General features: G+C 33.1%; 1 protein-coding gene across 1 annotated transcript in view; it reads right to left on the bottom strand.

Moving 5' to 3' along the window:
* LOC118204979 (VWFA and cache domain-containing protein 1) overlaps positions 1-14,991 on the bottom strand; it is a 117,764-nt gene extending 102,773 nt beyond the window's left edge. Inside the window, exons 1-2 of the mRNA XM_085810981.1 lie at positions 14,367-14,991; positions 2,743-2,805 (exon numbers count right to left, since the gene is read on the bottom strand). Of these exons, the coding sequence (XP_085667107.1) occupies positions 2,743-2,805; positions 14,367-14,753 (450 nt within the window). The 5' untranslated portion in view covers positions 14,754-14,991. The remainder of the gene's footprint in view (positions 1-2,742; positions 2,806-14,366) is intronic.
* Between the last annotated feature and the right edge of the window lie 268 nt (positions 14,992-15,259).

Raw genomic sequence — 15,259 nt, 5'->3', positions numbered from 1 at the left:
AATTTAGATACTGCCTCGTATCCCTTAGCTAAATATTTAGTTTCTAAATTTTCAACTCTATTAGACAATAACATTTACACCATAAAAAATTCAATAGAGTTTGAAAAAAAAGGTTAAAAACATTTCTCCTAGAAATTTACTCATAGTTTCTTTTGATGTAAAATCATTATTCACCAATGTTCCAGTGGAGTGTGCATTAAGATGTCTAGAAACCAGACTTCGCGAATTTTATTTCTCTTGCATCGAAATTGATGAGCTAATTTCTCTCACTCAACTCTGTTTGAAAGAAACACATTTTGTTTTCCAAAATAAATATTACAAGCAAACTGAGGGATTAGCCATGGGAAGCCCCCTCAGTCCCATCCTGGCTGATATCTACATGCATTATTATGAATCAAAATTGTTAGAAACTTTAAACTTCCCGGCATGGTTCCGCTGCATAGACAATACTTTTACCCTGTTTGAAGGTAATAAAGATGATTTAAATAAAGTTCATTCAACAATGAATTCTATTGATCCTGGTATTCAGTTCACTTTTGAACTTGAGACTTGTAATTCTCTGCCATTTCTCGACATTCTGGTCACACGTAACATAACTTCAATACTACGGTTTACCGTAAACCTTCATTGGTATGTCTTCCACCACACTTTAAATCACTTCATCCGACTAAACAAAAGTTAGCTTCATTTTATTACTATGTTTTCCGTGCTCTTCAAGTTTGTTCCTCCAAACTAGCCCTTGATGAAGAACTAAATTATTTAAAAGTAATAGCTATTGACAAGGGGTTTTCACCCAACATTATTAATCAAGCAGTTAAAAAATTCCCATCTCAACACACTAAAAGGCACACTCTTGTTTTAGGAGATTATAAAAATGCTGTTGTCATTCCCTTCTTTCCATCAATTAGCTATAAAGTTGCACATATTTTGCAGAAATTTAACTTTCGGGTTGTTTATTCTCCCATCAATAAAATTCTGAGTTCCATACTCAAGGACCCCATTCCGGATATGAATTCCTGGGGTATTAATAGGATTCCTTGCCAGTGTGGTTTAATTTACATTGGCCAAACTAAGAGGGCCTTAAAATTTCGCGTCAAGGAACATGAGGCATATGTTAGAAAAGAGGAAACACAGAAGTCTTCTGTTGCTCAACATTGTTGGTCTGAAAATCACACCTTCAATTTTTCTGCTGCCAAAACTATTCAAAAAACATCTTCCATTGGAGAACTGGATTTTCTAGAGGCATTTCCCATTAAAAAAAAAAAAAAAAAAACATTCTGTTCTAGTTAACGATCCTAATTCCAATCCATCTTTGCCTTCGGCCTTTAAAGAAATTATGTTTTAGTTCTGGTTTCACCAACAGATTGCACCACTTGCTTATTCTTGTCCATGCTTTCTTATTTTATCTAATCATTATTTCCTTCTTGTTCATTTGCGGTTTTGCAGCTGAGGATGGTGGTTTGGTAAAAACCATCGAAACCAGTCCTGTGAAAATTTTGAAAATATAACGCTGATTTTTGTTGTTTGACTTCTGGATTAGTAAATCAGTTAATCTTAATTCAAATAGCACTAAATGTAATCTTTTGGCCAATGAGTATTAATTATTATTAACATAGATTTTGTTTAATAATAATTATTATTAAACAAAATCTATTCTTAACATATGAAAAGAAATTTTTTTTAAATATTTCCTCATCAACATTTCTTAGCACATTTAACTTAAATCTGTAATTGGATAATACTCTTTGTTATTCAATTACTAATATAAAAAAAATGTTTAGGCATTGCTGCTCGAGTCATTACTCAAATTGCCATGTATTGATAAATGTGCGGTGATGAAAGCAAAATATAATAAATAACGATTCGCCAGGTCGGCGTAAAATCAACAATTGTTTCTATGTAGGATGTTTTGGTTTGAAATGTTTGCCAAGCAGATATGCATCTACAGAGTCAAAATATTGATTACACAAATTTATTTTAAAATGATTATTTCTTCAATAATGAGGTATTTTATTTAGTGCCAAAGTGAGATTAAGAATCGGGGCTCTCTGCATGTTTTATTATGAGGGGGAAAAGAATAAAATGTGTATGCATAAAGCATACCTTCTCAAAAAATCGGTTGGTGGTGGCTTTGAGATATGGATTTTAGATCATACAAACATTTTACATTGATTTAGACATTGAACAAATGGATATTGGACTTTGTACTGTATTTAGATATATATTTTTTTTTTTTTTATAAAAGTGGGCTTAAGTTGATTTCTATTTTAATCATCTCTTTGATACAACAATGAAAAATATGATTACATGGCTATGCATATATTTTTTTTTTCTATTTCATACTAATTATTATAAATTTTTGAAAAATTAACTTCTGGGAGACAAATTATAAGAATCAAGCACAGAAACATAGTCATGTTGTACAGGAAAAAATTATGTGATTTGGATGAATTTAAAATGTAGAAATTCCAAAAAACTTTAGATTTAATGCAATTCTTCTACAGAGGGAACAGAAGAAGGCTAATTGAGATGCTTATATTATGGTTAGTAATTACCTTTTATCAACATGATAATATTATTTACATTCAAATTTCCACATCTTAAGCAAAGCATAAAACATAGTAAAAAGATAGGGAGGGAAAAAAAATCTGCATAAAAGTAAAATAACATGATTTTCTAAAATGTACATTAAAAGTAAATGTCATTTAATTAAAAAATATATTTTTTAAAATAAAATACTACCTCATTGACAATCTGTTGTGAATCTTCAGCAACTTCATATGATGGCAGATCATCATATATAGCCTATTAAAAAGGTTGATTTTCATAAGTCATATATCTAATAGCAGGAGAATTTACATAACATACAGCCACCAAAACTTTACTTTCATCAAATAAAAATTTGATTAAAATATAGTAGGTACAATATACATTGGCTAAAAATTAAAATGCTTAGTGAAATAAAACAATAAAACAAGCTCCTAATTCTTTTGAAAACTGGTTTGAAAAATACTGGAATATCTATACTAGAATAGAATATAAAATAATATTTTAAGAAGGAAAAACTATTCACATACTTATATACGCTTTTCAGCTTTGCTCATATAAATTTTTATACATAATGCATGAACGTAATTTAGAAATAGAATTTCATTAAATAAACCTGATTTTGAGTCATTTCATAAGCTATTCCCATTCAGTCTCATTACTGGTGAAGCCCGGTGGCACGGTGCGTTGCGCAGCAGCACCACAGGTCTGGGTTTCGATCCTCTGGCTGGACAATGTCGACTCAGCCTTTCATCTCTTGAGTGGGTTGATAAATGAGTACCAAGTTCGCTTGGGGACTAAACACTGGGGAGGGTCTTGCGACAAACTGATCACTTGTCCAGGGCATATACCCATGCACCCTGGGGCCCACGGTCAAGAAAGGAGATATAGGGACACTGCAGATTGGCCCACTAGAGCTGTTGCACCACTGAGTTTAGAGTTTAGTCTCATTACTGACTTTAGCTCAGAAAGTGACAAATTTTTTAAACTACACACATCAGGAAATTGTAGAGAAATAATTATTTTGACATCATGCAGCAGTTATTCTTCACTAATATTACACTGAATATCATTACCCAGTTGGTAATAATAAACTTTTTTAAATGCAAGCTGTTGAGCAATGTCATTATACCATATGCCATTCATATTTCCTTTAACCCTTTTCCAGACGGGTGTGTCATATACACCACGCTAGTACTTGGTCCATCCATGGTGGGTGTAGCGTCTGCATCTCAGAAGATTAGTGCTTAGCAAGACTGTATAGGTGACAATTACATGGAAAGAAACGCAAATATTTTAAATTCTAACAGATGACTCCCTATGTCCGTGTCCCAAGATAAATGGGAATTATGATGTCTGAACTTTAACTGTTTCATTTGATTCTGAGGGGTAGATTGAAGGATTCCATAATGTAAACATGCAAGCTGGGTCTTTATACAAATGCATCATTGCTTAAATTTCTTTCAAGCACTTTTTTTGAGAGAACAGCATCTCCTGTTTGAACAGTATATTATTTAACTTCTTTTTATACCTTAAAATCTCAAAACAAAAGTGATATTTATTGGAAGCTGAATATACAGCTTATTAGAGAAGATCCGAGTAGCAGCAATATCAGTGGCTTTAGCAGTGAACTATCCCATTCTGATACAGATTATTTTATCAGATTCAGAACTGTATCCTTTTGCTTCAGAATCTGCTCCATCCATAAATGACAACAGGCATCATGCACTAAAAGATTTGTAGCTGCATGCTTACACTGGTATTAATAACAATGCAATAGATGGTGACTGTGATAAAGTTTTTTTGCATAATTTTCGAAGATGACTTAATAAATTTAATTACAGAACAAACAATTTTGTAAATTTTGACTTAGAAGATCCAAACCTTAATGGGCTGTTTCGAGACTCTCCTGTCCTCCTCAGTTGGAGTTTTGATTAAAAAAAAAAGGTAGGCAGTCTAATTAGGCCTAGAGGAGTACACAAGTAAAATTTTGTGAAGATAACACTTATCGTTTAGTGTTTAGTGGGCACACTGACTGAATAGTGCTTCGAAAAGAGTGCTAAAATGAGCATTGTTGTCAATGAACTGCCCGATGAGATGCGGAGAAACAAAGAATACAAACTCTCAGGTTGCCCTAGATTATTGGTAAGCCCGGTCTGGGCACACCTAGGGTTCGCTGTTTCATTTTAAGCAAGATTTCAAGGTAAAAATTTAAAATTAATATAGAATAAGGAAATTAGCATACATCCAAAAAAATAACATAGAAATATCTTTTCAAACAATTCCTTTTATACCCTACAAAAATCTGGAAGATTTCTTTGAAAAATGAGGGTCTTAAAAAACTAAACATGGCTAAAATATACGGACTGGTTTGTGTTGCGCTGCCATTTACTATAAATAAAGAAGGTTCAGAGTAACCTATAGTAACCTATAAATCCTTTTTCATTAAATTTTTCTGTGTGTACAGAAGGAAATTTTGAGGTGCGTCCAGACCAGACACACCGTGCCGCAAAGGGTTAAATATGCTAATGGGTATAATAATAATAATAATAAAAAAAATACTGCATCTAAAAATGTGCTTTACTACAAATCAGATAAGTGCTACTACATTTTTGTGATATGTTCACTTTACACCAGACAGTAATGCTAAAAAATTGGATAAACTGAAATCAATTATTGAGCCATTTGTACAAAAATTTAAAAATGTGTATGAACCGGGGGGGGGGGATTGCTGTTGAATATTTATTTATGTGGAAAAGCAGGCTAGTTCTTAGCAATATGTTCTGTCAAAATGATCCTTATATGGTATCAAAATATATAAACTAAGTGAATCTGATACACGTTTTGTTTGGAGCTTTTTAATATATACAGGCAAAGATATATATAGGCAAAGCTACCTATGATCTTACAGTGAAAGGTGGCTTATATATGGAAAAAACTCTCATAAGCAATCATTTGGGAAAAGAATACAACTTATATCTCGATAGGTTTTTCACTATCACTTGCTTCAGATTTATATGACACAAAAATGGATTTTTGCACCACAATTTTGAAAATGGGAAAAGGTTTGCCAAAACATTTCCCATCAAAATCAACGAGACAAAAAGATGTAGAAATGATATATGGCAAAAATATGTTTAACTCAGGGTGACTTGATTATATTCATTAGATTTTCTTTCATTTTACATATACTACACTGTTCTATAAAATACTTAGTTTTATTTTCTTTAACCTTCTCGCTGCGTATTTTTTTCCCAACAAAACAGGTTTAAAAAACTGCATAATTTTTTTTTATATATTTCAAATCTACATATATTTTACAGTTGAAATATACAAAATTCTTTTGTAAAAGAGTTTTTTTAAATATAGAATTAGATAATAAAAAAAAGGTTAGAGTAAAGAGAAGAAAACCCCTTGTACTATCGCAAAGTTGTTGTTTCGTTCATCGCCAAGAGTGCGATAGGTCAATGTGTACATGGATAAAGTCAAGGGAGTGCGCAATGCCACGTTTGTGCAATTCTCTGACCTTTTTTAAAGTGAAAATAGGCCAGTGTGTACATGGATACTGAGTTTGTGCAAAGAATTGCACAAACTCTGTATCCATGTACACATTGACCTATTTTTACTTTAAAAAAAATGTGCCGACAAAAATCGCTAAGGGGTACCTGTAAATTTATTTTTACCAAAAACAGTTAACGGAAAATTGAAACTGAAGAATAATCACATAAAAGCAAATTCTGAAAATTAATCTTGGTTAATTTTTTAGAAATGCAGTTTAGTATTGTAGCGTTTTTCTTTTCTTCTGACACTAGTTGTTACGTTATTTTCTTCCTTCACGTTCGTACAAGGTTCGTAGATTTGGAGTGAATAATGACGACACTTGATGAAGTATCGAAACACACTTTATTTAGCCAATATTAATCAGGACAGCTCCAATAACACTTTTTACAGTCGTTGAAGATCTACTATAAACACGCTGGAACAATCAAAGACTGTCAGGCAATAACGGTACAGACAGCTTCCTGCAAAGCACCCGACTCTGCTTGGTCGTTCTCGGAACTCCACGTACTCTAGAGACTCTCCATGCTACAACTCGTGATGCACTCGACGACACATGAGCACAGCTCCCGACTCTTCGGTTCAGTCGTTCCCGGAGCTCAACATGCTCTCTCGACAATGCACTAACCGCGCTACATTAACAGACTCCTTCGGTGCACTCGACGACCCACTCTGCACTTGCTGCCCGGCTGTCAACTCGATCGACTCCGCAGGGATTGATTCACTAGATGAGACACACTCAGTGACTGCAGACCAGCAGGGTTTATATAGCTTTCGGCCTGTGTTCGAGAACATTCTGGGCTAAACAGGTAAGAATTCGTTCCAGAAGGTTCTCCAACCATCCATGGTATATCGCCAATTTTGTCGCCAAATGGGCGATTTCTTGCCAAAGGTGGCAACCCTAAAACTGCTTTGCGAGGAAGCTATCTCCCCGCGCTTGTACATTTCGTAACAGTATGATAAACTTCGAAACAAGGTTCGAGGAAAAGTCATACCTCGCAATCTTTGCACCAAATTTGCATTTCTTTGCACATTTTTTTGCCAGTTTTATTTTTTTTTTTAAGAAACAAACAATGCGCCTTTATCCTATCAATAATTCTATATTCTTTATCCTATCAATAACAATTCTTTATCATACATTCTTAATAGGATTGAGGTTATGTGCAGAGCAGTCAGCCTCATGGAATTGAGAGTTAAAATATGGACATCTTTGAGCTTTGAAAAGAATGTGAAAAACATGCTTGTATATTTCGCAGAAATATGGATATCTAACACCATTTGTAATCCATAATTGAGCAAACAATTAAACATCGCAGAAAAGGCGAAATGAAGCCATGAACAGGAAAAGAGCAGACTGCACAGTTAAATAAGACAGAAAAATGCATCCCATGGAAATCATGCTACTTCGACGTTTTTCGAATACACAGCAAGAGGGTTAATAATTTTTAAAATGGTAAAAGTATAGTTTAGGGTACCCCTTGGCGAAACTTGGCGATTTTTGGCGGCACACGGATACCGATTTTGTGCAATTCTTTGACTCGTTATTTCGGCTTGCGAAGCGGCGATTTTTGCCTGCTATACAAAGCCAAAATAACAAGACAAACAATTGCACAACTCAGTATCCATGTACACATCAACTTATTTTCACTTACTAAAAAACCCCTGAATTGCACAAAAATGGCACTGCACACTCTTTTAACTTTATCCATGTACACGTCAACCTATTTTCACTTGAAAAAAATCCCAGAATTGCACAAACTTGCATTGCGCACTCGCTTTACTTTGTCCATGTACACATCAATATATTTTCACTTAAAAAAGTCAAAGGAGCACCAAATTCTACAATATAGGCAAACAAAAAATACATAATCTCAATAATTTTAAACCAAACAATAAAATAACATAAAAAAGGAAAAACATGTTATACATTTAAGCACTAGCAAAAGCAAATATTCACTTACCATGATTTTCGAGTTTGCTTCGTACACCCAGAACCACGTAAAAATCAAAGGTTGATCTTTACATTATGGTAACTTGGCGATTTTTTGGCGAAAATTTGGCAACCAACTCTCCTACAGCAACCCTCTACCTCTAACCTTTTTTTCCCCGCCGTCATTTTGTCTTCACGAAGTAAAGACATGTTTCTTTTCTTCTTATCTACTGAACACTTCTTCCAACAATCTACTAGCCGAATTACACTTTTGCTAGAAATTTTATCTAACAAAACTGCTTAATCATGACAAATATTCACTGCAAAATTGGGAAAAAGTGCACAATACCATACTCCTTACACATTTTTCAAAATAACACATACACATAAACCATGTACACGCCGACTTATTTTTACTTAAAAAAACATCCCAGAATTGCACAAAAATGGCATTGCGCACACTCTTCACTATATCCATGTACACTGCTTTTTTCTCATAAATTAGAAAAATTTCACGAAAATACATGACAATTTTCTCAATCTTTAAACCCGGTAAAAAGAACATATATGAAATTACCGGATCGCGAAAAAGTATTTACCCTTTACAAATATGAACATTTCCACATATAAAATAAATAAAATATCCAAAAACTTTTACCTCTAAATCATCTATTACATTATACATGTCACCAACGAATTCATACCGCAAGTATTACAAATACTTAGTATCAAATATTTAAATTATTTTCATGCACGTTTATTTCAACTTAAACGTATACCAAATTCCTACAAACATAAAATTCACAAAATAACTATCATTTCATTAAAATATAATTAAATTCAAAAACACTACTTAAAATATAAATGAGCACATACATTAAATTAATAAAAATTACCTTACAATCCTAATTACTTTAAACTAAATCATTGCTAATAACAATTTTCCCAATAATACCAAATTCCTTTCCACCTTACATTTAGAACAATGCATAAAAATAATATCCTCAAATAATTAAAAATACTAACTTACCTAATCTTCTTCAGAATCTTGATTACGTGGCGGATACACTTTTCTAATTCATTCAATAAAATTATTGAAAGATTTTTTCTGCGAATTTTTCCTCCATACTTAATCCGCTAAATAAAAAGCAAACTTCTCTTTATCACAATGCCTAAATACCCATTTCAAATTCACTTTAGTTAGGGCCATGGGATCAAAAAATTACACAACACTGTTTCACATAACACAGAATAAAGCTAAATACAAAATTTCCACATTTTTTCCCGATTTCCCCCCTTTTCCGATTAAAGAACCGTAATTCGTCCATTAATATCACATGACATATCCCATGATCTCTCATTTCCCTCACGCAAAATAATGCGTAATCGGAACTGAGTACTGCTCACATTATTACCAAAGTCCCAGGTAGTAACCTTTATCGCCTCCAAAATGTCGCCAAACTACCAGTTACCATATTGTAAAGATCAACCAAATCAAAATATCAGTCATACTCTAACGACTTTTTTCAAACCAGGTACTCTTTCTTATCGAATGCTTCACATAGTGACCATCTGAACCTTTCTTTCTACAAACCCATTCAAATCCATCTAAACTGTTTTAAGGTTCGACTAGATGCATATCCTTTCTACATACAGGACACTTATAATGGCTACTAAGTAAACCTTCATTTACACACCAGTCAATTAAAGCTCTTTTCCCCTTTCGCTTCACATCATACAGAAATTTCAAATTAATCTTACTACATTTGGGCATTCTACCGTCTAAAGATTCAAACCAACACACCACAAAAATGCTTACAAAACATTCCACGATTCAAAATTTCCCAGAATCATGCACCCGATTACGTTACAATAGGGTTTCCATAACATTCAACTACTCAGGCTACCATAAATGAAACAACAACTCGGCGATAAACAACAACATCACCATAATAAAATTTTAAAGGATAGAGTACCTTAAAGTCTACTCTACTCTTTAAAATTTTAATATTATGAAAACAAGAAAAAAATATTGTACAAATTACACTAGAAACTGCCTATGCTATGTAAAACATGCAGGAATGTTATCAGTACTGCATATATTCAATTTACTATTATTACTTTTAGTTTGTTTTTCAACTTGCATTCAATTTCAAATTTCCATGGTCTTGGCAAGAGAATGAATGGAACTGGCCGAATTTCGACTTAAGAAAGTGCAATTTGTTGCCAAATGTTGTAAACATTGATGGAAACAAAATTCATTATGGTAAATGATCAATCAGCAATTCATTTAGTATCTTTACAATACAAGTTATTTAACACGTGAGTACATACATAGAAGTAATTAAATATAAATTTGTGTGAATTATAGTATTAATTACAATTCTGTTAAGAATTTATTTAAAATATTAGCATAATTCACCAGAAGTTATTTAATTAGTATATTTAATACAATTACGTAAGCAATTTATTTAAAACAACATCATTTATAAACATGCAGAAAAATTGTATTTGTTATTTTGTTTAACATAATTTTGGTAGAAATTTCTAAAATATAAACAGATTACAAAATTATGTTTTTAACAGTTTTTTCTCTTATGGCCATAATTGCTGCTGCCTCAAATATTAACAATAGCATTTTTTTTTCAGTCAATGGAATATTGAAAATAGTAAACATAATTAAGTATTTTGCAATAAAAAACAGCTATTTTACATAATTCTACTGAGAAAAGCCAGTTAGATCATTAATCATTTCTTTCTTTCACATGCACAGATCAGTAAACGTTTGTTTCTCACCAAGCAGACAAGTATCATTTCCTTATATGATAAGAACTGCTTCTTCCCCAAGATGTTTAAAACACTGACATACCAAAAAAGATTTAAAAAGAAAAGGTAAGAGAAAAAAAACAGAAAGATCTGCAAGGTTGAGGCAAAGGATTTTCACCATACTGATCAATATAACAACAGAATTACGATTCACTGACTCATATGATGATTAATCGAATATATATGAAGGAAATATTTCAATTTTGAAAGAAAATGAATGGAAAAAATATCATATCAATTTGTATCTTAAACTGCTAAATTGTCTTTCTTTTTGTTTATGTTGATAATGCTTGCAATAAATATCTACAGTTCAACACACTTTCTGATAAAAGTGATAAACTTGCCCTCGATTAGTAACATTTACAACTACCTACCTATGAGGGTGCCCAGACGGTCTAGTGGTTAGTGGAGCCTGACTGCGATACCAAAGGGCCTGAGTTCGAATCCCAGAGAAGGTATGGATGTAAAATTGTCTGTACCTTCATAGGAGGTAACGGTGGCCGCCTATTAGGTGCCTCCCCAATAAAATGGCTGGGTTTTCATCCGCAGAGAACCCGTTGGCGCTTCAGGAAAGAACCCTTTGGCGCCGTTGCAGTTTTACTCGCCAAAGGATGAGGCGAGCCGTAAGCGTGATAATTTGTAAACGTGGTTTTTAGTGATGTAAATTCAAGTTAGCAGACAATGGTAGTAAAAATTCACGGTACTTACGTATTATCGCAACCAGGTTGGCACGATTTGTAAGTTTGAGTAAAAAAGTATGAATAGAAAGAAAATGTATATTTATTAATTACAGATAATTTTTAATACAGTTTTTTATATTATTTTGTTTTAAAATATAAAATAGCAATTAAACCCTTCCGGTTTCGAATCTGAATAAGTTGCAGAATTATTTTTTCGGCGGAAATCTTTTGGCTATTGCTTTTAGCACTGATTGAAAACCGTCTTCGCCATTAACAGCTTGAGCTTGGCGCCATATAAATTCGATAAGGTATGAGTCAAGATGATGACGGGCTGTTCCTCTCTGTTTTTTGTTGTGCCATTTGGCTGAGCCCCACATGCGCTCTACATGTTGAGTGTGAACGCCCATGTTGGGATCCACAAAGTTATATTTGTGATTAACAGTTCCATGCAGAAATCCAGCATTTTCGAACTCACTTGTATTGTATCCTTTCCAGCAATCCGAATAAATGATGCTTCCTTCCTTGATATTTTCGCAAATTTTTTCCATGAGGGTAACGGCGCTTCTGTTAGGTACAGTAACCAAAAAAGTCTCTTTCTTTTCTCGGCAAATTCCGCCATAAACCCTTTCCTGTGGTAGTATACGCCCAGTGTTATTTTTTCTTTTTACAAAACTACGTATAACACGTAGGGTTGCTGTAAGTAGGGTCACCAAATTTGGCGATTTATGCAACGTTAATACGTAAGTACCAAATTCACAGATAATAAGGGTAAAATCCTAGTATACGGTGCAGCCTTGGCGAGATTTTGAAAATTATCGCCAACACCAAACATGATCCAAAGAACGTCTATGTAAATACTATATACTATACCCTACAGTGTATATACATTACATAGTATACACTATGTATATTCTTTGAATGACCTGTTTATCGTATATGTCCCGTTTTTACTGCTCATCATAGTCACCAAAAGTAGCCAAATCAAGTGTGCACCGGATACTAGGATTAAACCATAATAAGTGTGCAGATGTAAAACTAACAGGTTAAATGTGATATACGAAAATAAATTTGTATTAAATTCAAGTTAGCACAGAAAACAATGTATTAAACATAACGGGAAGTAAAAATTCATTTAAAAAATAACAATTAGTATTCTTATACTTACGTTTATGATATACTTATATGTATTTTCTCCAATTCATATAGAATACTAATATTTCTATTATAAGTGTCTTTTTTCACTATTAAGTACTTTGCCTGTTGATTGATGTATTTCGGTAAGAGCCATGCCCATGTAATAAATTAATGAATGCATGACCTTTAATATATCCATTTTACATTTTTTACATTATTAGATTTTTTACATTATTTACATACAAAGTATTTCTTTTTTCAAATTACTTGCATGCAGCTTAAAGCATTTTACGTTGAAACAAATACCTATCCTTTTTCATAATATATTTCACAATACAAATAACCTTCAACAGTAATCAAATTTTCTTAAGTAGCATTTTTAATAAAACTAGAACTTTATACATTTTAAAATTATTATAAGGGTTGGAAAACTCATGGTTCTGCGTGCTTACAGCTGTTAATAATTAAGAACATAACGTGAACAGCCATATTCCAAATTAGCATTCACCCCTCCTGCCGTAATTTCTTCCTTTGATTCCGAACTGACGACCCGAGAACCGGCATCTTTCGACGAAAACTTCTTTAATTATGCGAAAATATTTCTGTTCTATTCGTTGTTAAAAAATTCAGAAAAAATAACAATAAATAAGAGAAAAATAATATAAATCTCCAAATGCGAACAACAACAACCTTCGCATAAGCGAATAGGATGAATTAGCTAGGTTACCAGGTTTGAACTATTATCGCCAACGTTGGCGATGTTTACATTTACCGGGTTCTCTGTGGAAGTGCTTCCAAATGGCTACCATTTCTGGCCTAAGTAGAGGCCAATGCCGTTAGAGGCAAGAGCCCACAATTTGTAAAACAAAAAAACTACCTATGAGTAATATAGATAATTTGGCTACTTCATGATGAGCAGTGAAAACGGGACATACACGATGAGTAAACGGATCATTCAAAGAATATATATAGTTATACATAGTATACACTATGTACACAATGATAGTATAAAGTGTATATATGTACATAGACGTTCTTTGGATCACTTTTGGTGTTAGCGATAATTTTCAAAATCGCACCAAGGCTGCACCGTATACTAGGATTTCACCAATACTTTTTTTTTTTTTTTTTGAATTAACAAAATTGCTAATGCATTGATGAGTTTTTCTTGGGGGTGTGGATAAACAAAGTTTACTTAATTTTTAACTCAAACAAACAATATCACACCTAAATGAGTAACAACAAAAATGTTACACTACCATCAGAAATTTATTCACATGAAAATAAAACATACAGGATTATTTCCATTTATATAAGCATAATTTAGTATAGAGCCAGTGTTCTTGAAAAATTTATGTGATGCATTATGTTAGCAAATAAAACATGTTTTATTAATGATAATATTGACTTGTGAACACGTTCTTCAAATCTACACATTTCTATTACAGTTTAATTATATAAAATGTATTTAGAAACAGTATAAAAGCGTAGCCTAATAAATAACGCCTTTAAAGACAGAAAAACTACATTGAAATAAATGACAGAAAAATAGAGGTCATAAATTGAATCCCACCAAATATTCGTCAGTTTCTGTCTAGAATGGTGAAATTTATAACATGGATAATACATATGACGCTACACTATTCGTATTTTTTAAGACTCTCGGGTGAAAATTCCATATTATACTTTACCTGCATAGTAGTTACACAGAGCTCTTCATTTGTAATTTTCCTTAAATATGAACCGATGTTGCTTGGTTTGTCAAAAAGTTTTTCGTGATCAATACCTGCACGTTTATGGTTATTTGCAAAATTAAAAAGATTTTGCTGTTGAAAAGATTTTTCAAGTCTTTCGCGCTCTTGCGCTAAAACTTTAGCGTTCAAACTCACAACATACTGCTTCTGATTACTCAATTCCTCTGATTCTTTTTGTAACCGAGATGGTATGAAGAACACTAAACTTTCATTCTTACAGTTACAGAAATCGATTTTTGACACAGTAAAAGTAAGTACATATAAAAATAATACATATTTAGTCCTAAATGAGCATATAGTCTCGCGGTGCTTTTTACAAGCCATTAAACGGCTGTCAACTTATGAACACAAAAAAAGTAATTTATAAATATCTTGAGCAAAATAACTGAAAAGTTGATACAGCGAAGAGGCCACCTCCTTTCAAAACACGCCTGTTACACATCTCAAATAGCCGCACAGGACCCATAATTCATATATATACACACAATAGCATTAATATAAAATACTTCACCACCATCTTGCAGTTACCAAACTCCATATTGTTGCCAACAAATTGTGCTAAAAAGAAGTCGTGGAGCCAAAGCACGGTCCGTTCCTCTACCAACACCGACTAGTCTCTACGGACCCAGGGGGGGGCCCAAGAGCGACGCGCAGTGCAGGGAGAAAGTTATGCCACATACGCATGACGTCATGTGGATGACAGCGTTAGTTCTTGGCGTTTGTTTACGTTTGTTTACTTTCGTTGCATCAACAGTTTGATTTGATTTCTGTTGTTAATTTGCTATTATACCTAGGCGGAAGTGGCAAATTGTGCTATAGCGTTGTGTCAG

This window comes from Stegodyphus dumicola, chromosome 2 (genome assembly GCF_044657685.1).
Source record: "Stegodyphus dumicola isolate Sdum_Otavi_A_Nest chromosome 2, ASM4465768v1".
NCBI lineage: Eukaryota > Metazoa > Arthropoda > Arachnida > Araneae > Eresidae > Stegodyphus > Stegodyphus dumicola.
Note: the sequence above shows the minus strand (reverse complement) of the source record. Positions and strands in the feature narration are given on the sequence as shown.